Here is a 24616-nt window from a genome sequence, read left to right on the forward strand (position 1 = left end):
GTCCAACCACAATCTCTAGATCTCAGACATAGAACTGACACAGTTCTTCACAACAGCTCTGGGACCCAAACTCCTTCTGGGACATTATTAATACTGCTCTAACACCAACATGCACCAGTTTTGACATGACATCCTGACAATGAGGAAATGGCAACAACTTGATCTAAGAGGACGTTGTCTTACCTCACCACCTAACAATAAGATGAAATCAGAAGACATATCATCCTTTGATCTGCGCAAAAGCTAAGATCGCTAACTACAGAAGAGTGACTCTGACAACCATGACTAGGCATAACCTATCCCGGGACCAATAAAAATGACCCTACTCTAAGCTTTCACCTACGATTTGTACAACCAATATCTCTAATTCCAGAGGTTTCACTGAGACAACTGCAACTAAGCAGAACTTCTGGAAACATAATGAAAGACTAGTCTTTGACCTAGAATCGGTGCAAAAATCAAGACCACCAACTACAGAAGACTGATTAAAACTAGTCATGGAACAGAACTTCTAGAACCATAAAGACTCCATGCTAGGCTCCATCCTATGACCTGTGAAAATACCAAGATCTCTAGATACAAAGGCCTGATTTTATCATCTATGACTGAGTGGAAAGTTTCCAGACATCACAAAAGGACCTTGGGGTGAGAATAAGAGCATGTATGGAGTCTGTGGTCATTCCCATGACAGTATACTTCAAAGGCAGAGAAACCTCTTAGGCCAAGGAAATTCCCTTTCTAATCTCCCCAATATTTACGGTGCCTATGTAAAAGAAGAAGAAGAAGAAGAAGAAGAAGAAGAAGAAGAAGAAGAAGAAGAAGAAGAAGAAGAAGAAGAAGAAGAAGAAGAAGAAGAAGAAGAAGAAGAAGAAGAAGAAGAAGAAGAAGAAGAAGAAGAAGAAGAAGAAGAAGAAGAAGAAGAAGAAGAAAAGAAGAAGAAGAAGAAGAAGAAAGAAGAAGAAGAAGATGAAGAAGAAGAAGAAGAAGAAGAAGAAGAAGAAGAAGAAGAAGAAACACAAGTGAACTTTTTTGTTATTGTTGTTGTTGCTTGTTTGTGTGTGTGTGTGAGTGTATCTGTGTGTGTGTGCTTTTTTTTCCCTATCTCAGGACCATGCTTATTGTTTGGTTGTCTTTATTGCTGTGGTGCTCTTCAGGTTTTTGATTTTTTTTTGGTATTGTTTTATGTTTTTCTTCCTTTTCCCCTTACTTCTCTTAAATTGATATATAGCCTCTGGAAGGACTCCTCCCAGTTTTTTGTTTGTTTGATTTTTGCCCCCCCCCATCTTTTTTCCTTTCCTTCTAACAGAACCACATAACTTGAACCATCTTGTTCTGCCTCACAAATTGAGGGAGAAATAATGGAGGGTACCAAGACCAAAGAGTCATATGAATATTGAGTAGAAATAAAAATGATCAGACTTAACCACCAAATCCAAAGCCAATTACAACAGAATCCATGTCCCATCTACAACAAGCTAGACACAGAGGGGACCACTTATACTAGCAGCTGGGGGATAAGGGGCAAAGGAAGGTGATATAGGATGCATGCTGGGAACAGGGATGGAGGGAGGACAACATTGGTGGTGGAATGCCCCTGATTCAATGTCACTATGTATCTAAAATATTACTGTAAAAGATTTGTAATCCATTTTGGTCTAAATAAAAATTATTTTAAAAAAGTTCTCACCACAAAAGAAGAAATGTGATGAGAGAAGTGTCAGTAAAGGTGATGGTGGTAACTGTTTCACAAGATATAAATTCTCAGATCAGCATGGCATACATTGTTAACTTACACCATGCTATATAACGAGTTTCTAGATAAAGCTAGGGAAAATAAGAGATTGTAAAATGGTCAAAGATTCATGAAGTAGGAAAGCAGGAAGTCATTTGATCAACTATAGAAGAATAAAAGAGAAGTTTTCATGGAAAAGTTAAATTGTAGTGTTGGGGTAAAGACAATAGAAGGAAAATAAACTTAAAGTGGTAACAGAAGCTCTGGGGAAAGGAACAGACATATTCCATATTTCCTTGCAAGTGTTTTGCCCTATGTGCCTCATTTTCTATAATGACTTGTTTATTGTCATAATTGATTGGTGATTATCATATTTGAGTAATAATCATTGCCACAATCAGAAGAGGTATTCTAAAAGTGATTTGATATTCCTGAATGTTGCATTACTATGTAAAATGCAATCTTTAGTAAAATTTTTCTGAAATAAACATCTAAGGGGTGGAGGATCATGAGGACAAACTAAGCAGAAATGAAGATATAGATCGAACTAGTTTCCAAGAGCTGATAACCTCAGAGGCTGGAGTGGAAGTAAGGACAGCTGGGGAAAACCTGCTCCGCCTAAAAAAAGACATGCTATAAGAGTAGCTGATAAGGAGACTAAAAGCTTCAGTTGACTTCAAGAAGTGATGGAGCCAGCAGATATAAAATTTCCAATTTTATGAGAATGATAGAGATCGAAAATAAATCTTCAGTATTTTCTTTTTAAGATAAATGTTTTAAAATAAATGCCTGCAGCATGGATGGATGGTAAGTGCCAGCATCCTGTCTAAGAACACATCATAAATAACACTGAGAGAAATAGCTTTGACCATTCTAAAGAGCACCTTTATTTTTTACTCTTAAAAGCTTGGAAGATTATATTTTGGTGCATTAAGGAGTGTGTGTGTGTGTGTGTGTGTGTGTGTGTGTGTGTGTGTGTGTTAGTGCAGTTGCCAGTATCAAGAAGAGAGCAAATGTTGTCTTCTCATGAAAGTCACTATATCAAACTTTTTAGAAGCAAACTATACTTTCAAAGTGTTCCTGGAAATGTGGACACATCTAGTGATCAAAATACAAATCCCTGTTAAGAATATCTGGTGGGGCCCGGAGAGATAGCACAGCAGTGTTTGCCTTGCAAGCAGCCGATCCAGGACCAAAAGGTGGTTGGTTCGAATCCCGGTGTCCCATATGGTCCCCTGTGCCTGCCAGGAGCTATTTCTAAGCAGACAGCCAGGAGTAACCCCTGAGCACAGCTGAGTGTGACCCCCCAAAAAATAAAAATAAAAAAAGAATATCTGGTGTAGTAGAACGAAATCCCTGGGTGAATCTTCATGTGTAATGTTGAACTGTCGTTCTGCCTTACAAACATGGAAGTAAGTAATGTCTCAGAAATCAAACTTTGTGAATATCACATTTGCTGGAAATGCTGTTATAATTCTCTTTGTTGGTCAGTAGAAGGCTCAGAACTGGAGGGTAGAATGGCTTAGTATATAACCTCAGTTTCCTCATTCACTGTTGGATGACAACAGAGCAACAGGAAGGGCAGCTCCAGTGAATAATCAGACACATTCCTTATCTTGTAAAGCATTAGCTACACTACAGTAAAATGACTAAATGACATCTACTTAACGGCCCATTTAATAAGCCATTGCTTTTTTTCTGTTCTTCTTTGAAGAAGGGTGACCCAATGGCACAGAAAATAGGAGACTGCCTTAAAGACTTAAAGACTGCCTCTTTGCACAGAAAGTGAAAGGATGGAAAGAGTATTCAGGGGTACAGATTCTTAAAAGGGCTGGGATATATAGGTATAGCTCGCAGATCTGATCAACCATGTGCACATACACTACAACCTTGCTATGCCAAATTTCTCATTTCTAAAGGTTGTCTCTATTTTAGGTAAGCATAAAGAACATGCCAAGTGAAAACTTTCTGTGATTCAAATATTGTTGTTAGTTTGTGTTTTTTTTTTAAACTTCACTTCAACCTTTATGTTAAAAACCATGGTTGCTTAATTTTATACTGAATACATCCATAAAGGGGCTATGTTAGATTATTCCGAGGCTGGCCAAAAAATCTCGGGGAAATAGGTCTAATAGGAAATATGCCAATCTTTTGTGAGTAAGGAAGAGAGAACAATTCCAGGTGATGTTGGTTCTGGGACTCTGAGGATGGCTGAGGATGACAGGAATTAGCCTAAGCACAATAGAAGTCAGAATTAGTTCCCTTAGTGGCCATAATTCAATAGAAAATTAAGAAAAATCTTCTTCCAAGAGTCAAGAGTATCTTCCTCTTGCTCTGCAACAAAGCTTATGGGTTTATGTACCATACGACTGAATTTTTCCACTTAACTCACTCCCTCACTTCCTACTTTTAATGTTCAATAATGAAATAAGGGCCTTCGTAGGGCTTATCACTTCTAAGTGGAAAAGAGCCAATTTTTCTGCCCAAGTAGCTCATAATGTAGCAGACAAGCTGTCAGAAAAAATAGACTTCATCATGGGGAAAGCCTCAGTCTGGCACCCATCTATCATAAAGCAATCTTCTAGAAATCTTGAAAACCTTCATTAAATTTCCTGTCTTTCTCCTGACAGTTATAAAATGTTGACAATATTACTCATGATGCAGAAATCTTCAGAAATCCTTTGTTCAATCCCTCCTTCCCACTGCCATACTCCCCCATTTCTTTTGTCCAAATCTAAGAAAACATAAGACCTATTCATCATATGCTATCCTTGTACCCTGCAGCCCCATTGGAGGGCAGAGGAGAAAGTGGTGGCATGATTGATGACAACAGCCAGGTCTTCCAGGTACAATCTGCAGAGGGCAACATGACACATCCTTGGCATTCCTCTTACCAAGAGCTGACCCCATGACATTCAAGAGAAGAACCCTCGTATCCTCATAGTAGACAATTCCTTTTCCTTCCTTATTTTCTCTTTATCTTGTCAACCAACTAAACTGTAAGTCTTCACCTGTCTCTGAAGACTTTTAGGTAATATGGATAGTGGTTGATACTTCCTTCAGTCTCTGAGTCATCTTTCTGGAGAAAAAAGGCCCCAATGAATGTCACTAACCCATTTACAGTAGAAGAGACCATGGAGAAATACAACATCTTTCAAAAAAACAAGAAGCATGGGTCTAGCATTGGAAACAGCACCAGAGGAAAAAACCAACAAAGACACTCAGAATTCATACCAGACATCATAAGCAGCATGCAGGTTTGAAATTACAGGTTGCTGGTTTATGAGCTGCAGAGAAGGGTTACCGTATCCATACCTAGCCCTGACTTTGCCAAGGTTTCCCTGAAGTTCTCCAAAGTGAGTCCAGTCCCACCTAGCAAGCCCAAGCTGTCATCTTACCTGCAAAGGGAATGGGTGCGTCTTTATCCAGGGCTACCAGAGGTGGGTCCAGAATGACTGTGTCGTTGTTTTCCGTAATGACTCCATGATATGAAGTTTCAATCCAGGGTTTGTGCTTGTTGACTAGAGGAGGATGGTGGGAGGAGAAGAAAACAAAAATTAACTTTTCAGACCATCATTTAGATCACTGATTGATAAGGATCCTAATACTGTACATTTGTCCAACTACAGGTGATCTAATAACTACATGAGTCTACAGAATGTGGTAGTTCCATTTGTTTATAGAAGGCACATACTCAATGATGCAAGTATCCCTTCAAGGCCATCCTTGGGATGTTTGGTTTAATGGTGAGGGCCTGATGATTACTGAATCATCAAGACATAGTGTTTCAGGGAATCACCATGCTTATACAATACCAGAGGTAAAGCCAGAACTTAGTCCATATTAGGCACACACTCTACCACCTTGTGCCAAGTCTCTCGCCTGTATTTAATAGCAGTAAACCTTCAGAGATGTGGAGAAAGGAGACAATGGATTCTTATAAAATACATACAGGCGGGAAGGACAGCTTAGAGTCAAATATGGTGCATGGTTCTAAGATCATGGATTTTGCACCTTACCTTGATCCTATTACTTTAATTTCTGCTTGTCCAAAGCAGATAGAGATGACTATTGACCAAAGGCCTTCATTCACAAATACTATTCTATTAATAGAAACAGTTTTTAAAAAAATCCCTTATCAGTCAACAAAATGAGGGATTAGTTTAGTGTGCTGGTATTTCTAACTCCTACCTAATCTGATCCAGCAATAGATACTGGGCTTCGTAACATACATACATCAATGTATACAAACAGCACACATATAAAGATACAATTATTACATCTATCAACAGCATATATTAACTTACAATGTAAGTTGCCCTTCAATCGTTTGATCAGAGGAATAAAATATTGTCTAAGGAACAATCATTAAACTTAAAATATATGTAAAAATATTAAAAGTTGAATTGGGTTCCTGAAAAAAGGGGATTGGAGAATTCACCTCTGGTTCTCAGAGTGTGACCTCATTGGAGATTGAGACTTGATAAAGGGAATTAAGAAGCATAAGAGCCTGTCTTGTTATTCTTGGGTCTTGACCACTGAGACCCACTTCTACTCATTGAATCCTGCCTAGGGAGTAAGCAGTGAAGCTAACAGCGAGTTTAAATGGGGCTGCAGGCTCATCTACACTTGCATGTTGGCATTCTAACCAGTGCTTCTTTATGGACCTTGGAAGAATTACAACCACCCTGGGTTGTCCCCACACTCCTTTGCTCTTTTATTAGTCATCAACACAAATGCAATGTAAATAATTTGCAGCTGTTGGGGGAAATAATCTCTTTTTTGCCTTTAATTAAACCAAGGGGCCTATTCATTAGAAATGTGTACTGAGGATGTGCCAGAAGCTCACTCAGTATTACAGACTCATTGTCCCTCGGCTCTGAGGCAGACAGTGGAGAATCTGCAGTCACAGTTGTTGCTTTGTAGGCTAGTCCTACCAATTCAGGCATCTGCTCAGACTTTCAACTTCCTTCACTGTAGAATAGGGTCTATAATATTCCTCTACAAAGTTCTCCTGTCATTCAGATCCCAAATACATAGTCCTGACCTCCCATTACTCTGACTCATCCTCCACCTTCCACAACAGCAAGATTTTCTGCAGTAGAGATGGTTTGTAGACCAGGAGGACTAGTTCCTCACCTTGCCATCCACAGTCCCGCCTTTCTTTTTACTTTTCCAGCTCTATGACACTTGGTTGATGAGTTAATACCTTTTAGATATTTTACATGCACTCATCATTCTCATAACACTTCATTAGAGAGAAAACTGTGTATCTCATTTGTCATGCAAGGAATTGAGGTTTGTAAATCCTTTTGGAGACAATAGTAATATTAATTATCCCTAGTATTCCCAATTTCTCTCTCACTTTCACATTTCCTTCAGATTAAGCTCAACTTTGGCTTTGTCAAGGTTGATAGACATTTTATTTTGATGAGTAGCTGTAATTAAATTTCCTTTGCTACAGATGGAGATCGAATCTTGTGGGATAAAAACCAGTAACTTAAGTTTACTTGATTTCAACTATAAGGATAGTGACATAGTTCAGATCCCAACCAAAAATTCTATTTCTTTCTAAATGGTTCAATAGCCCTTCAAAGGAAAACATTCCTTGTCACCAAATAACCCACTGGATCAATTTTTTCATTCAATCACAGGGCTAATATACCTTTAAAATATCCTCATTTAAATTTGCATCACATTTGAAAACAACCTCGTTTATAGGTTTGGTTTTCTACACTTAATAGCTCTCTTAATTTATACTGAGTAATGAAATCTTGGAATTACTTATGTCTCAGGCCTTCTTTCCTAACTTCTCCCTTAAAATGGAGATGCTTCATAAAATGCTGTGAAAACTGCATGAGGTTATTTGTGCACACCTATTATCTCTAACATGAAAAGGCTTTTGAACTGTCTTGGGCCTCCTGGCTGATCTTAGTCTTTAAAATGACTGAACGGTGTAGTAGTAACCTGCTTCTCAGAGATACTTAAGCCAACTTTAATTCCTCCCACAAATATTCATCGAGTTCCTTAAATATGTGGGCATACTCTTCCATTGAAATGGCTACAAAACAGTGTATTTGAGTGGTGGGGGACATGATGAGTACCTAAAAAATGCATTTGGCAAACTTCAAAATCTAGTCATAATACTATATTAGCATATAAGAACTAAAAGCATATATATTAGCAACTGGTCAAAGCACTTTTATAAAAATATGCAGCTAACATTACACTTAATAACTAGTTAATACTAGTCCCTTTAAAAACAAACAAACAATAGCAACAACAACAACAAAAATAAGACTCCAAACATGTAAGGTCCCCTCCCTGACCTTGTGCTATGCTATTTACATTGTACTAGATGAAGACTTAGCCCCTGGAATAAGGCAATAACAATAACAAAATGAATGTAAATTAATTAAATAAAATAATCTTCATTCACAGAAAACATAATCATCAAGGAAACTAATTAGACAATCTATAAAAATATCAAAACAACTAGTAAGTGTGATTAAGAAGGTCACAGGATAGAAAGTAAAGATATAAAAAACAATTATATTTTAATGTACTAACTATGAGTTGAAGATTCAATTAAAATTTTTTAATATGATTGCACCAAGAAACATGAAGCATTTAAGAAAAACACTCACAAAATATATGCATTATTTGCATACTCAAACTTCTAAGATGTCAATAAAATGTTAAAGAAGACTTAGAAAAGGAGAGAGACTAGAGGAATATAGACATTTTTCTTGTATGTAGTCCACCCAGGTTCAATTCCAGGCATCAGATGGTCCATGGAAACTTCCAAGCATAGTATGTTCATGTATTCATAATGAGAGCTGAGTTTACTTGGAATTAAAGAGAAGAGTGTCTGGGACTCTTGAGCACTAGAGGCTACCCCCAAATTTAAGAAAGTGTCTACAGAGTTCTTAATGAAGACACTAAGTTTGTTAATGTTTTGCTTAATTCAACTCAGCTATGTTTTTTCTTAAATTATTGACAGTGAAATGCAAGTCAAAACAATAGAAATTATTGACGGATAAGCTATTTCAATAAGTTATTAAAATAAAATTTATAAAGCCTCGCTCCCCTCTGACTCTTCGGACCATTCCCACCATTGGCCAGGTCCAGGAACTTCCTGCTCCCTCCCTTCAAACTCTCTGGATTTCTGAGAGGACCAGGCACCCTCAGCCAGTTTTGGAAACTTCCCGGGTTTATATCTAGTATATGCAAAGCACTCAGAAAGTTTGACTACACAAAACCTAACAAAACCATAGAAAATGGGGAGAACAAATGAATAGACACTTCTCTGAGGAAGACCAACAGATAGCCAATAGACACATGAAAACATCTTCACCATCACTCATCATTAGGGAAATCCAAATCAAGACAACAATGAGGTGCTACCTTACACTAGTGAGGATGGCACACATCAAACATAATGGGACCAATCTCTGTTGGTGGGGATGTGGTAAGAAAGGAACTTTCATCCACTGCTGATGAGAATGCTGCCTGATCCAACCCCTATGGAAAACAATATGGAGGGCTCTCAGTGAATTCAAAATTGAGCTGCCATATCACCCAGCAATTCCTTTCTTGGGTATTTATCCCCAGGATAAAAAAAATTTCATCCAAAAGTATGTATGCACTCCACTATTCATTGTAGCACTCAGCACAATAGCCAAATCTTGAAATCAACCTAGATGTCCAACAAAAGAGTGGATCGGGCCGGGCGGTGGCGCTAAAGGTAAGGTGCCTGCCTTGCCTGCGCTAGCCTTGGATGGACCGTGGTTCGATCCCCTGGTGTCCCATATGGTCCCCCAAGCCAGGAGCAACTTCTGAGCACATAGCCAGGAGTAACCCCTGAGCGTTACTGGGTGTGGCCCAAAAAAAACAAAAACAAAAAAAAGAGTGGATCATGAAGATGTGGTACTTATACACAATGGAATACATACACAAATGGAATACATAGCAGTTAGAAACCATACAATCATGCAATTTTCAGAAACAAGGATGGAACTAGAAAACATGTTAAATGAAGTAAGCCAGAAAAAGGACAAATACAGAATTATATCACTTGTTTGAGGTACTTAGAATATATACCATACTTACATATAATAAGCCAAGAAGAAACACAAATTTAAATGATACAATCTCCAAACATGTTATAGGGAGAAGTGATCAAATCAAGTGGAAACAGGGAAATACAGGACTCTATCCCAGGCTTTGTCTTAGGATCTGTGCAAAAACCTAGATCACCAATTACAGAAGACTGACTACAACAGTCATGATGGAGCAGTACTTATAGAACCATAAAGAAAGACTCAATCCTAGAATTCGACCTGTGCAAATAATTACAGAGGACTGATTTTGTCCATCACAACTGACTGAGCAGAGCATTCCTTGCACCATAAAAGGACCTTGGGGTTGAATAATGAGCATGCCCAGAGCCTGCAATCATTCCCATGACTGTATGCTTCAAGGGTGGAGAAACCCTATACTCTTAGGCCAAGGAAATTCCCTTTCCAATTCCTTCAATACTTACTGTGCCTATGCAAAACAAACAAAAACAACTTGCCATACCAGTCCTCCCCCTTTTTCTTCTTTATTTCTCTTTCTCGTTGTTATTAATTTAGTTGTTGTTTATTGTTGTTGATGTGGTTTTTGTCGCTGCTTTTATTTATTTAATTAATTTATTTATTTATTTTGGTTTTTGGGTCCCTCAGGGGTTACTCCTGGCTCTGTGCTCAGAAATCACTCCTGGCACTCACAGGGGAACATTTGGGATGCCAGGGTTCAGGCCACCATCCATCCTGGATCGGCTGCATACAGGACAGGCACCTTACCGCTGTGCTATCTCTAGGGTCATTTTATTTATTTTCATTTTTTTCTCCTCTCTTCTTTTAAATTGATTTTGATAACTGCTAGATGGACTCCTCCTAGCGTTCTTTCCTTTTTTTTTCTTTTTTCTTTCCCAACAGAACCACAGAACATGAATCATCTTGTTTTGCCTCATAAATGGGGGAGGAGGGACATTTAAAAAAAAGTGGATGGTACCAGGAGCAAAAAAGTACATGAACATTGAGTGAAAATAAAAATTATCAAACCTAAATACCAAACCCAAAGTCAACTACAACAGAATCATGATACCCAATCTACAACAAGCAATATACAAAAGGGACCTGTTACACTAGCAGTCCAGGGTGCAAAGGGGGGAGGTATGGAATGCATGCTGAGAACAGGGGTGAACAGAAGACAACACTGGTAGTGTGGTGGTGAAAATGGCCCTAATTCACTGTCACTGTGTGAAAGACTTGTAATTCATATTTGTCAAAATAAAAAAAAATATTAAAAAACCTCAACTAGCCAGAACAATTTTGAAAAAGTTTAGGCAAATGGAAGATGTATATCAACCACTTTAAGACTTCTTGTAAAGCTACCCTAATCAAGATAATAAGTTATTAGCCTAAGGAAGGACATAATTATAAAACTAATGAATGTAGAAATATCCACACATATACATGATATATTAAAAGTTTCCATGAAAATTTGATGTAGAAAAAGAACAATCTTTTCATTCAAAGCTGCTAGAAAACTGCAATAGTCATTTAGAAAAAAAGAAAAAAAACTTCAATCCTACTCTACATCATAAATAAAAACTATCTCTAGGGGCCGGGCGGTGGCGCTGGAGGTAAGGTGCCTGCCTTACCTGCGCTAGCCTAGGAGACGGACCGCGGTTCGATCCCCCGGCGTCCCATATGGTCCCCCAAGCCAGGAGCGACTTCTGAGCGCATAGCCAGGAGTAACCCCTGAGCGTTACCGGGTGTGGCCCAAAAACCAAAAAAAAAAAAAAAAAAAAAAAAACTATCTCTAAATGAATCAAGGGCCTAAATGTAGGGTTAAAATTATAAAACCTTTTCTAAAAATCACTGAATAAAATCTGAGTTCTCAAGATAGATAAAAATCTATTAAATGGATAAACAAAAGCATAAAACATGGAAGTAATTATAAACTTCAAAGGATCCATAGATTTCTAATCTTTGAAAACACTTAAGAAAATTATTTGTTAGAATGTCAAAGAGTAGGAGAAATATTTGCAAAATATATCCTATAAAAGATATGTATCCAAAATATATAAAACATTTTAAAACTCAACAATTAAACTGCAAATAATGATGTGAGGTGACCCAAGTTTGAACATTCCTGTTCAAGGGGATTGGCGTTACATGCAGGACAATGGTTTGAATCCTGGCATCCCATGTAGTTCCCAGGGCCTGGCAGGAGTAATTTCTGAGCATAGAGCCAAGAGTAACCCCTGAGCACTGCCAGGTGTGAACCAAAAACCAAAACCAAAAAAAAAAAAAAAGAAGAAACTGCTAATAAGAATGTGAAGATATGTTCAACATGAAGAGTTATTAGGAACTTTCAACTGAGGTTTCAAAGGAGATGACTACAAGATCACTAGTATAGATAAAATAATACTAGAACACCAACTTTGAGTAAAGATTGCAACAACTCCCTCTCAAAGACATTGCTAGTCAGGGGGTAAAATAAAAGTCACTTTGGAAAATGGTGGGGCAATTTGTTTTTTTATGAAATAACCCAGCAATTCCTTTCCTAAGATTTACCCAAGAAAAATGTTTATACAAGAAGACTTCTTTGCAACACTCATCCAATCTTTATTCAGACTATTATCAAACCAGAAAGTAAAGTGGCCATCAACGAATGAATCAATGAATAAATTGCAGTGTATCCATACACACAACAGACATCTACTCAACAAAAATACAACTACTGATTCATACAATATAAATGAATCTACCAAGCATTGTCCAACTGGTGAAATAAAGTGAAAGAAAATCAAACACAAAAGACCACATGTTGTTTGATGCCATTCATATAATATTTTAGAAAATGCAGAAGTATGAAGATACATAAAAGACCAAAAACTGACAGTCTTGAAGAGGGGAAGGATTGTGTGCAAAAACTTTGCACAAGAGATATTTGGGGTACTAGGAAAATTCTCACCTCTCTATGTCTCAGCTTAGCTTGGTTAATTTGCATATTTAAAGAAGAGTGAACATCATTGTATAGTGATTCCTTAATAAATAAAAGATGATACCGGCTGAACTCTGCTGAAACTCAGGTGCCAGCATCCCTATCTGCCAGTCTTCTGTGCTGTGCTCCATTTTCGGCCTGATTTCATCCTGTGTGTGGCTCACCTGTGGACTGCTCGCCTTCCCTGGAGCATTCCCTGGAGGTAAGCTTACGCACCCAGAAAGGGGAAGCCACTAAACTCTGCTGGAACTCAGACGCCAGCACCCCTATCTGCCAGTCTTCTGAACTGTGCTCCATTTTCAGCCTGATTTCATCCTGTGTGTGGCTCAATTGCGGATGGCTTGCCTTCCCTGGAGGTGAGTTTACATGCCCAGAAAGGGTGAAGCCAGAGGAGCACGAACACTGCGCTTCGCTTCCCAGCCGTGCACATCATTTAGACAATGAATACAACCACAACATGTAGAAAACCCCACAATACAAGTGTGACAATGGGGAAACAATGCAGGCCAGCGCCAGACATAGAGAACGACGATGGCAACCCTGATGACTTGAACATGACCAACCAACAAGTCAGTCTTTCAGATAAGGAGTTTAGAGTCGCAATATGGAAGATGTTCAAAGAACTCAAAGAAAGTATAGAAGAGAACACTAATAAGAATCAAGAGAATATGAAGATAGAAATCAGAAAACTCCAAATTGAAATTTCAGGTCAAATAACAGGTCTGAAAAACTCAGTAGATGAATTTTTTTTTTTAAATATTGTCTTTATTTTACAGATGGCTCCAATAATGACAGAGTAGTAGAGGTAGGAATCAAGTTGTTTGAGACCAGAAGCCTTGATCTTTTTTTTTTTTTTTTTGGGTCACACCCGGCAGTGCTCAGGGGTTATTCCTGGCTCCAGGCTCAGAAATTGCTCCTGGCAGGTACGGGGGACCATATGGGGTGCCGGGATTCGAACCAATGACCTCCTGCATGAAAGGCAAACGCCTTACCTCCATGCTATCTCTCCGGCCCCCCAGTAGATGAATTAAAGAAAAACATGGTTGAGCTTTCCCACGGGATAATGGCAGCTGAGGATAGAATTAGTACACTGGAAGGTGAGATGAATAACAAATGCATACAGCAGAAGAAATTGGAAAAAAGCCTTAAAGCAAATGATCAAACAATGGAAAAAATTACTTAAAGAATGGGAACAGATGAAAATAGAAGTCTATGATAAGCTCAACAGAAACAACTTAAGAATCATTGGAGTCCCGGAGACCCAGGAAGAAAATCTCCAGGAAGAATCAACGGTCAAGAACATCATTAAAGAGAAACTACCAGAGCTAATGAATACATGCGATCAAATCTTGCATCCCCAAAGAATACCAACTAAAAGAGACCCCAGGAAAAACACCCCAAGACACATCCCAGTCACAATGACGAATCCCACAGATAGAGACAGAATTCTGAAAGCAGCAAGATTGAAAAGAGAAATTACATTCAAGGGAACATCCTTGAGATTTACTGCAGACCGGTCACTAGAAACACTCAAGGCCAGAAGGCAGTGGTGGGACATAGTGACAAAACTCAATGAAATAAATGCTTTGCCTAGAATACTGCACCCAGCAAAACTCACCTTCAGGTTTGAAAGTAGAATAAATGGTTTCACAGACAAACAACAGCTCAGAAACTTTACAGACTCAAAACCATTCTTAAAAATAAACCTGAACGGCCTACATTAAGAAAGGACTGACCAACAGACACACCAAACTTCGATATAAAGATGGCACTAACTCTCAGGACAATTCTTTCTCTCAATATCAATGGACTAAATGCACCAGTTAAGAGACAAAGAGTGGCTAAATGGATCAAAACACTCAATCCAACCTTCTTCTGCCTACAAGAAATGCACCTGAATAGTCAGAACAAACATAGACTCAAAATAAAAGGCTGGAGGAAAATCATCCAAGCAAACAACACCCATAAAAAAGCTGGAGTGGCGATTCTAATATCAGATGATGCAAACTTTACACTCAGGAAAGTTGTAAGGGACAAAGATGGACATTTTGTATTAATCAAGGGATATGTACAGCACGAAGAAATCACTCTCCTAAACATATATGCACCGAATGAGGGGACAGCAAAATATTTAATAAAATTGTTGACAAATCTGAAAAATAATGTCAATGACAACACAATAAGTGTGGGAGACCTAACACGGCATTGTCAACACTTCACAGGTCAACCAGACTGAAACCCAACAAGAATATACTAGACCTGAAAAGAGAAATGGAAGAAAGAGGCCTAGCAGATATATACAGGACACTCCACCCCCAGAAGCCTGGATACACATTCTTCTCTAATGTACATGGGACATTCTCCAGGATAGACTGCATGCTATCACATAAAACATACCTCCATAATATCAAGAAGATAGAAACTTTGCAGGCTACCTTCACTGACTACAAGGCCCTGAAATTATATGTGAACTACAAAGGGACACAGAAGAAAAACTTTAATACCTGGAAGTTAAACAGCCTAACACTGAATAAACAGTGGGTCCAAGATGAAATCAAAGAGGAAATAAAACCTTCCTAGAAACAAATGACAATGGAGACACAAACTATCAGAACCTATGGGACACAGCAAAAGTGGTACTGAGAGGAAAATTTATAGCTTTGCAAGCACACATCAGAAAAGAAGGGGCATACCTGAATAGCTTAATGATGCAGCTCATAGAATTAGTAAGTACTCAACAAAAGGACCCAAAAATAGGGAGACAGAAGGAAATCACAAAGCTGAGAGCAGAAATCAATGAAGTGGAAACCCAAAAAACTATCCAAAAGATCAATGAAAGCATAAGTTGGTTCTTTGAAAAAAAATAAATAAGATTGATAGACCACTGGCAAAACTAACAAAGAAAGAGAGAGAGAAACTTGATAACTCGTATTAGGAATTAAAAAGGAGAGATCACTACTGATATGGTAGAGATCCAACTACTTTGAGAAACTCTATGCCAATAAAAATGAAAACCTGGAAGAAATGGATAAATTTTTGGACTCTTATAATCTTCCACGGTTGAATGAAGAGGATGTAGCATATCTAAACACATCCATCACTATTGAGGAAATTAAGACAGTAATCAAATGTCTGCCCAAAAACAAAAGCCCAGGCCCAGATGGATTTACTAATGAATTCTTTCAAACTTTCAAGAGGAACTTCTATCAATTCTGGCAAGACTATTTCATGAAATCGAAAAAAAACAGGACACTCCCAAATAGCTTTTATCCAACATCACCTTGATACCTAAACCAGACAGAGATGCTGCCAAAAAAAAGAAAAGAAAAGAAAATTACAGACCAATATCACTGATGAATACAGATGCAAAGATCCTCAACAAAATCCTGGCAAATAGGATTCAATGCCTCATTAAGAAGATCATCCACTACGATCAAATAGGTTTCATCCCAGGAATGCAAGGCTGCTTTAACATCCATAAATCTATCAACATAATATACAACATCAACAACAAGAAAAATAAAAATCACATGATCATATCAATAGATGCAGAGAAAGAATTTGATAAGGTCCAACACCCATTCTTGATCAAAACTCTCAGCAAGATGGGAATGGAAGGAACCTTTCTCAATATAGTTAAGGCCATCTACCAGAAGCCAGAGGCAAATATTGTCCTCAGTGGAGAAAAACTGAACGCCTTTCCTCTAAATTCTGGCACAAGACAAGGCTGTCCTCTCTCACCACTCCTATTCAACATAGCACTGGAAGTACTTGATATAGCAATTAGGCAAGAAAAAGGTATCAAGGGAATCCAGATAGGAAAGGAAGAAATCAAGCTTTCGCTGTTTGCAGATGGCATAGTGCAGTCATACTGCCTGGTGTGACCCTCAAGCTAAACAAAACAAAACATAAGAATCCCTATATTATTTCACTGGGTAGTATAAAAAATTAACCATCAAGCTAAGTCTCAGGCTAGAACAGAATTCTTGGTAAAATTAGATAAGCAAAGGAAACAATAAGTGCTAGAGAATAAGAAGAAAGGCACTAGCTCAACTCTGATAATCATAATTTCTTCCTAGAGAAAGAAAGTTCTAGATGAGCAATAGAAACTTGGCTGGGATTAAAAAAAAGTGTATGTGTGGAGAGTATGTGGGATGTCTCAGAGAAATGAGCAACGGCAAGGCCCAATGGCAAGAACCTCAGTTATAACATGAAGGAAATATAAGTTGGACATATTTAAAGAACCAATGTCCAAGGGGGGAAGCATCTATATTGCCCTAGGATCATTGACAGCTGCAAAAATTGCTTCAAAAACTCCTTTGCCCCCTGACTTCAATTCCTGGGATGCTGGAGGGCCATTTCCTCTCCAGAATTCAGCAACACATATTGATGCTTGTACCTTGACTGGTACTTCATATTAAACCTTCCCCTTCCCTGACAAATATTTTCTCTTTCTGCTCCAATAGCTTGAGGCCAGTCAGCTACACTTGGCTCCAATAGCATGTAAACTAAGAAGTGACTTTTGGATCAGTTGTCTAATTCTCCCTGTGACTGAACTCCAGGCCCCAGCAGAATTGTTTTTGGCCTCTGTCTTGCCTTTTTCCCATGATGTTTCAATGTTTGTAATGGACTGCATCTTTGCAGTCAGTTTCTGACCTAATTAGCTGGGAGAGTTGCCTAATCCAGGGCAGAGGCCTTAATCACAAGAAATGGACCCACTGAGTAGGCTGACCCAATTGATTAGAACTTCATAGAAGTCACCCAGCCCAGAGATGAACACTTGACATAAAGCTCCCAAGAAATCAGCCTGAATTCATGCAATCACTCAAAATACAGGTAGAGTTGAAAAGTCATTAAAAAAAAAAAAAAACAGAAGAAATCTATCTGCCAGACAGAGAACTCAGGACCATTTCACAGGACATAAGAAAAAAGGACTCTAAGAACTATGGGAGGGCCTAAGGTGGCCATCTCATACCTCTGTTCTAATCCAGACCCTGTTCCTCCTACAGGTCTCATTATTCTTTCATGAGATGTCTGAAATTGCCCAGTGATCACTGTCAGTAGCTCTTCTTTAACCACCATTAAAAAATAGATGTACTGGGGCCGGGAAGGTGGCGCTAGATGTAAGGTGTCTGCCTTGCAAGCGCTAGCGTAGTTCGATCCCCCGACGTCCCATATGGTCCCTCCAAACCAAGAGCAACTTCTGAGCGCATAGCCAGGAGTAACCCCTGAGCATCAAACGGGTGTGGCCCGAAAACCAAAAAAAAAAATAGATGTAACCGAATCTAGTCTGTGTTGTTTGTGCAATAAAGTGAATCAAAAAACAAGGATAATTGCCAGAGCATTTTATAAAAGCATTTTTTACTCCCTGACTCAGAGTGTGAGTGATGGAATCAATAAAGGGGTCAGGTGAGTCAAGGCACAGCTCAACCTACACCTCTTTACTTGGGCTCTGTCACCAGCCCTCCTTCCTTCCATCCCAAGATAGGGTCAGCCCCCTCCAAAGCTTCTGGTCCCTTAATTCCTCACCACTTTGTCCTCATTGTGTGGTTCAAACCTCTTTCTCTCTGCCCTCCTCTGTGTCACTGCCATTCTAGAAATCCTGCTCTCATACCATATGGTCATGAGCTAGTTCCTGTTCTCTCACCCTCATGTAAACTTCTTTTGGGGAGAGGCCGATTCCTAGTCTCAGAGCTTTCCAGCCCTGCTGACTCAGTACACAAATCAGAGAGGGGAGCCTTCCTCAGCCTGGATGGCACCTCAGTGCCTCAAGTCATTAGTAGCCCTTTGTTTCCAAAGAGCTGAGTGGGCTTCTCACATCACCCAAGTAGAAAGAAGGCATGCTCCCCAAATCATAGGGTGGCATTTGCCATCACTTAATTAGGGACGATGCATATCTTCTGCTAGAAGTACCAATTAGAGAGTTATAAATACAAATGCATGTGTGTGACTCACAGGTACAAAACTCACTGACGATGAGGGTAATATTTCACTGCTTTAATTGGGTTGAAATGCATTTGAGGAAAAGGTGACTGAATCACTGAATCCTTAATGGTTTGCTAGATGCTTGAAGTGAGAGTGGAATATTGCTTTTCTTTCCTTCATCCTTCCTTTCTTTTAGCCTTCTTCTTCCATCTCCCCATTTATCTTACTTATTCCATTTTACCCATTTATTCTCTTTAATTCTTTCTTCCATAGATATTTTGAGTGTGCAGTATCTCTGATCCTACTGGATCCTACTTGTGGGCAAAGAGGAATACCTATAACTGTGCTCCCTTACAAGCCTGAGATTTCAGTGACAGCCACAATATATCATTTAGATCAAACCAACTGCCCCAGGTTCGCCTAAAACAGATGCCAAGGTTGGGTACAATGAATATCAGGCTTAGTATGCTACAAATATACCATTGTTGACAACAGTTAATCATGTAACTGACCAGATATATGAGCCAAGACTTTCAATCTTCCTATGCCTTCTCTTCTTCATAACATGGATATAATACCTCCCTGAAGGATTGTTAGAAGGAAAGTAAAACAAGACTGAGTCAGTGGGGGACTTTCATGGTATAGCTCCAGGAAAGACTCCTTGAGTCCTACCCTCAGTATTTTTACATTAGGAGTCACGTGCGACTAAATGTGACCCAAGAGACAATGTCCAAAAATAAATAAATAAGTAAATAAATAAGAGAGACAATGTCCAAAGTCTTCCCAAAAAAATCCACCGATGAGCCTACTAGAGCTCTAAGCTTAACTTCCAGAACTGGGAAGACTACATATACTCGAAATAGAAGATAAAGATCTGAGAATAAGAAAAGAGGTGGAAAAAAAGACTATGACGATTTAATGTCCTCATTTAGTTACTTAGGGAAATTCACTTTTTCATACAAAATGAACAACCTTCTGAAAAACATTATTGAACTAAAGTATGCACTAAATTGTGATAGCTATAGATCCTCAGGATTGTTATATAAGGTTTCATATAAAGGTTTCATTTTAAACATCTTTAATCCCTAAAACCAGTTCTTCACTTGCTTTGGAAGTTAGGTGACTAAGTATTAGAAATGCTCTATATTTGCCACTGTTCAACCACATTCTTTCACACAGCCCATCAAGAACTGTCTCTCTAGGAACACTACAGTGTGCAAAAGCTCAACAGTTACGAGGGTCTCATCAAGTATCCAGAAACACCTACCCAGTGGAGAACAGATTTATGGAGAGTAAGGGTGTTGAGGAAATCATACAAGATCATGGTCCTTCATGGAAAAACCAATGTTCTCATCCCAGTTCCCATACCCTCATTCCTTGCTCCTCCCGACTAGAAGTCAACGCTTGGGAATACATTCAATCTCTCTGGTGGAACCTTCAATAAAGTGTTCTGAGGAGCAAAACAGCTAAGATTGAAAGTAACATCTGTGGGTAGGGCACCTGTCTCTTTCACACAAATGGAACAGGTTTAATCTCTAGCACACATATGGTCTTCCAAGCCCACTGGGAGTAATCCTTGAGCACAGTCAGTTGTGGCATAAAAAACAAACAAACATGGGGCTGGAGTGATAGCACAGCAGTAGGGCCTTTGCCTTGCACATGGCTGACCCAGGATGAACCATGGTTCAATACCTGGCAGCCCATATGGTCCCCCGAGCCAGGAGCAATTTCTGAGCTCATAACCAGGAGTAACCCCTGAGTGTCACTGGGTGTGGCCCAGAAAACAAAAACAAAACAAAACAAAAAGAGCAAAGTCAAAGAAAAAGAGCAAGAATTCTATAGAAAAACAGAAAAAATAGGAGCTAGATATAGAGATAAAGACAGCAAAGTGCGTAGGTATGTGTGCACATAAATGTTTATGCATAGAAGTTGGCTCGTATCACTGAGATGCTTGCAAGTCTAAAATATATAAAATAGTCACACAGGCTATCAAACAAGTCCTTTACCAAGAAAAAACTGCTTTTAAAGCTTATCAATAAATTGAACAATGCTTCCCAATGATGGGAGAAAAACTCTTATCCTTGAAATCAAGAGACTGTTTGCCATGTCTCCAAAATACCTTCACAGTAATAACAATATTCATGTTTCATTGAATAACTGAGCACTCTGACCTGTGGAATTGACACATAAAAATAACCACACCACTGTATCACAAAACCTATAAATGCTCTATTCAAAGCAAATGATATGCGACAGTACAAATTACTTTTAACCTCAGGTTATAACAGCATCTTTTGGTTTCTCTACTGGAAAGTCAACTAACAAAACCTTTGTAGCTTAGGCTATTATATTAATTTTGTTCTACAAAGTGGCAACTATGGGATACATTTTTTACTGCGAATTCCATTTCATGCCTTAGATTCCAAGATGTTCAAGATAATGACTGGCAATTATCTAGTTTCCAGTATATTCAGTGAAAATACTCATCTATTTCTCCATGTTTTCAAAAAAAAAAAGTTCTGTTAGTTCAAACTCACTTGTCATTGACACAGAGCATTATCTACACTTCTCCAGCTCTGACTCTTTTTGAGTAGGTGTGGCCTACCAGAGGTAGAGAATAGGCCATAAAAGGAAAGGAAAATAAAACATGCTTGAGTCACCAGCAAGTGCATAACCATAATAAATAAAACTGCATGTCCAATTCCCTAGATCAATCCCTGACTATCAGGGTAGCAGCAAGGGAATTCCATTTGCACTCAACTGGCTACACTTCCATCTGAATGTAACTCAAGACAGTGGGATTCTCTGAGCCTTCCTCCCCACCTTCCTCAAAGACACACCAGAATGAACTGGGTTATATCTATGCCTGTTCTTGTCTGCCCACCGCTGTCTGCCTGTTCTAGCACAGTCCCACTAGACTGAACCTCAGCTTTGTGTTTTTCCTTTTCCAGAAGATGGGGAATATGCTGCTCTTTCATGACTGTATCTTAAACTTTTCTCAAAATCTGGTGGGGAGTTGGAAGTACCTCAAAGCCTGTCTGAGTTTCACGTGGTCAGAGTCACTTTGATAAAAATGCTCAGGTACTGTTTGCTTTCCTTTCTTTCTCTCTGGAGTTTTTTTTTTTCAGAGGCAATATAACATGAGGGTACAACAGATTCTAAGCAAAAGCAACTAGGAGAATATAGCTGTTCTCTATTAAGCCAGGCATTTACAAAAGTAGAAGAGAGTGGGGCCCTTACTGCTTTATTATTTTAAACAATCTAATTACTTTTAGTGAAAAAAGTGTATTGTTTTTTATCAGAATGCCAAGGGGTTACAATTGTTATTTTCATTTAATTAAGAAATGTAGATTAATTCAATTGGCCTTAGTTACTAATGCTATTAATAGCAGTAGATATAATCTACAAAAATAAAACCTTTGTGATTTTGTTAATAAAATTTAAGCATGTTCAAGTGTTCTGAGGTCAAAAGTTTTGTCTGTCTGGCAAAAAGGCTATAAGATAAGACACACTTCTAGTACAGGAAGAAAGGTATGTGGGCTGAGGAACTGGGTGAGGGGCTGTAAGGAGGAGATAGAGGAGAAAAGGAAAAAAGTATGGAAAAGTTAGAGAAAGATGAAATGAGTGGAGAAGTAAGAAAGAAAGCCAGTTAGGGAGAGAGAGGAGGAGAATGAACAGGAGTAGGTATAAATAGTGGAAACAAAGAAGAGAAGAGAGGGTGAGAAAGGAAGCAAGACAAGGGATGGGGCAGGGAGTTGGAGGTGGAAAAAGGAAGATAAAGGGAGCAAAGGAAAGGAAGAAATAAAAAAAGAAAAGATGGAGAAGAGAGAAAGATAGAAGAAAAGAGAACAAATATTGGGCAGGCATGGTCTAAAGTCCTTAAGATGAGAGTCGCAGAATTGATTCTTCAATTCAGTTGGGAAATGCTCTCCATGTGCTGGCAAGGTAAGACCCTTTTCTGATTCTGGTTGTAAAAGCAAGGCCATGTGATCTTCTAATCACTCACACACCAACTGTTGTGCTACTGAGCCTTTCTTAAAGAGCCTCAACATTTTGAGTAAAGGAAAGGCACCTTTTGGTCTGTATGAACTTGAGCACATACTGTCTAGAGAATAATCATCTGAATCAGTATTTATGTATCATGCAATCTGGTTGGGAAAAGCACTGCAAAAAAAAAAAAACCCTTCATAAATCACTCCTTAGAAAGGCCTCAAAGGTTAAAGGCACTGTGATGAATTTCTGAAATCAATTTAAACTCTGATTCCTCAGAGTATTAGGGAGGTGACCAGTTTGATTCAAAGGAGAAATTGTGATCTTTGCAAGTTTGAAGGGAAATACCACTAAGGTGTTCATCTGTCCTGAAAGCAAACGGAGCCGAAGACCTTTTATTGGCAGACTCAGAAATTACAGTATTCTTCCAAGACAAGAGCCCTGAGATGAACAGCATGCCTAGGCAGCAGGGGTTGGTGATCTTTGTTGAAATATCAGTGAATTCTAAAGATCTTATTGTTTTAATTTTCCAGGGAAAGACCCATAGACAGATATTCGTCCACAATACAAATTCTCTTATCCATTTGTTTTGGACATATTTACTTCTGAATAACTATCATTTGGTGAAGCACATTTCAGGGACAAAAACAATTCTTGTGTGGCTAACCACACAGGGAAGAAACAGGAAAGAGTTTAAATGATCAAAGGAGGACAAGGGATCTGGCAAAAGGTACACCCAGGCCTGAAATTAAATAGTGTGGAACAAGATTTCCAGTGAATTCCAGTAACTGAGCTGAGGTCTCCAGGGAGGAAAAGTCCCGACTCATGAAATCAGATTGTCATTAGATATTTTGGGGAACACAGACAAGGTGATTATCCACAACAAAGCGCACAAATGTTCTAGCAATTAGTGGAGTCAGGTATGGGAGAATCTAAAAAGTTCTTATGAACATAGGATGATAAATGGAGTTAATTGTGCAAAGCTCTTTATATTGAATTAGGGTGGCTATCATGTAATTGAGAGTTCTCTATTTGAGATGGATGTAAATAGAGATATTTAAAAAAAACAGTTCTATGTTTAGCCTTGATATCATGCCCTATCCATATGTATCTGATACATATAATATATATCAAATATACACTATTTTTGTCTTAAGAACTTTTTTTGGGGGGGTCACACCGGCAGTGCTCAGGGGTTGTTCCTGACTCTATGCTCAGAAATCACTCCTGGCAGGCTCAGGGGACCATATGGGATGCCAGGATTTGAACCACCGACCTTCTGCATGAAAGGCAAACGCCTTACCTCCATGCTATCTCTCCGGCCCTGTCTTAAGAACTTTTATAAACATGCACATATATGCATATGTATGAAACTTTTTTAAAGGTATAATTTAATTTTTTGTTTTGGAGCCATATTGAGGTTATTCAAAGTGCATATATATAACTTTTTTTTAAAAAAAGATATAATTTAATTTTACTCTTTTGGGGTCACAAAACCTCTTTTGAGGTTACTCCTGGCTCTGCAGTCTGGACTCAATCCTGGAGGTGCTTAGTAAACTATATGGGATGATAGAGATGGAACCAGGGTTGGTTTAATGCAAAGCAATCCACTGTACATTTCTCCAGACCTAAACATAAATAATTTAATGAAGATTGAACTCCTCATCTGGGTGGCTCCTCTCACTGAACACTTTCAGGAAGTCACTGAAATTTTTTAATGGTGGGGAAAATACCCTGACGTTGTCCTGCAGCTGTGTGATAATTCCACTGATGATAAGTGGAGTCATGTCCCTGTAATGGGCTGTGGGTTAGCACAGGTCCTCCAGAAGGCAGACAAAAGCACAAAAAAAGGGGAATGCAGATGGTATTCAATGTGCCAGAATGTTATATGGACAGTTAGGAAAGTGCCAG

At 38.8% G+C, this 24616-nt stretch overlaps 1 protein-coding gene across 1 annotated transcript in view; it reads right to left on the reverse strand.

The window, feature by feature from the left end:
• Window positions 1–5104: 5104 nt before the first annotated feature.
• The window catches only part of LOC126011833 (calsyntenin-2-like), a 208238-nt gene continuing 188726 nt past the window's right edge, over window positions 5105–24616 (reverse strand). Inside the window, exon 3 of the mRNA XM_049775606.1 lies at window positions 5105–5253. Coding sequence (XP_049631563.1) covers window positions 5105–5253 — 149 coding nt within the window. The remainder of the gene's footprint in view (window positions 5254–24616) is intronic.

This window comes from Suncus etruscus, chromosome 6 (assembly GCF_024139225.1).
Source record: "Suncus etruscus isolate mSunEtr1 chromosome 6, mSunEtr1.pri.cur, whole genome shotgun sequence".
NCBI classification, from domain to species: domain Eukaryota; kingdom Metazoa; phylum Chordata; class Mammalia; order Eulipotyphla; family Soricidae; genus Suncus; species Suncus etruscus.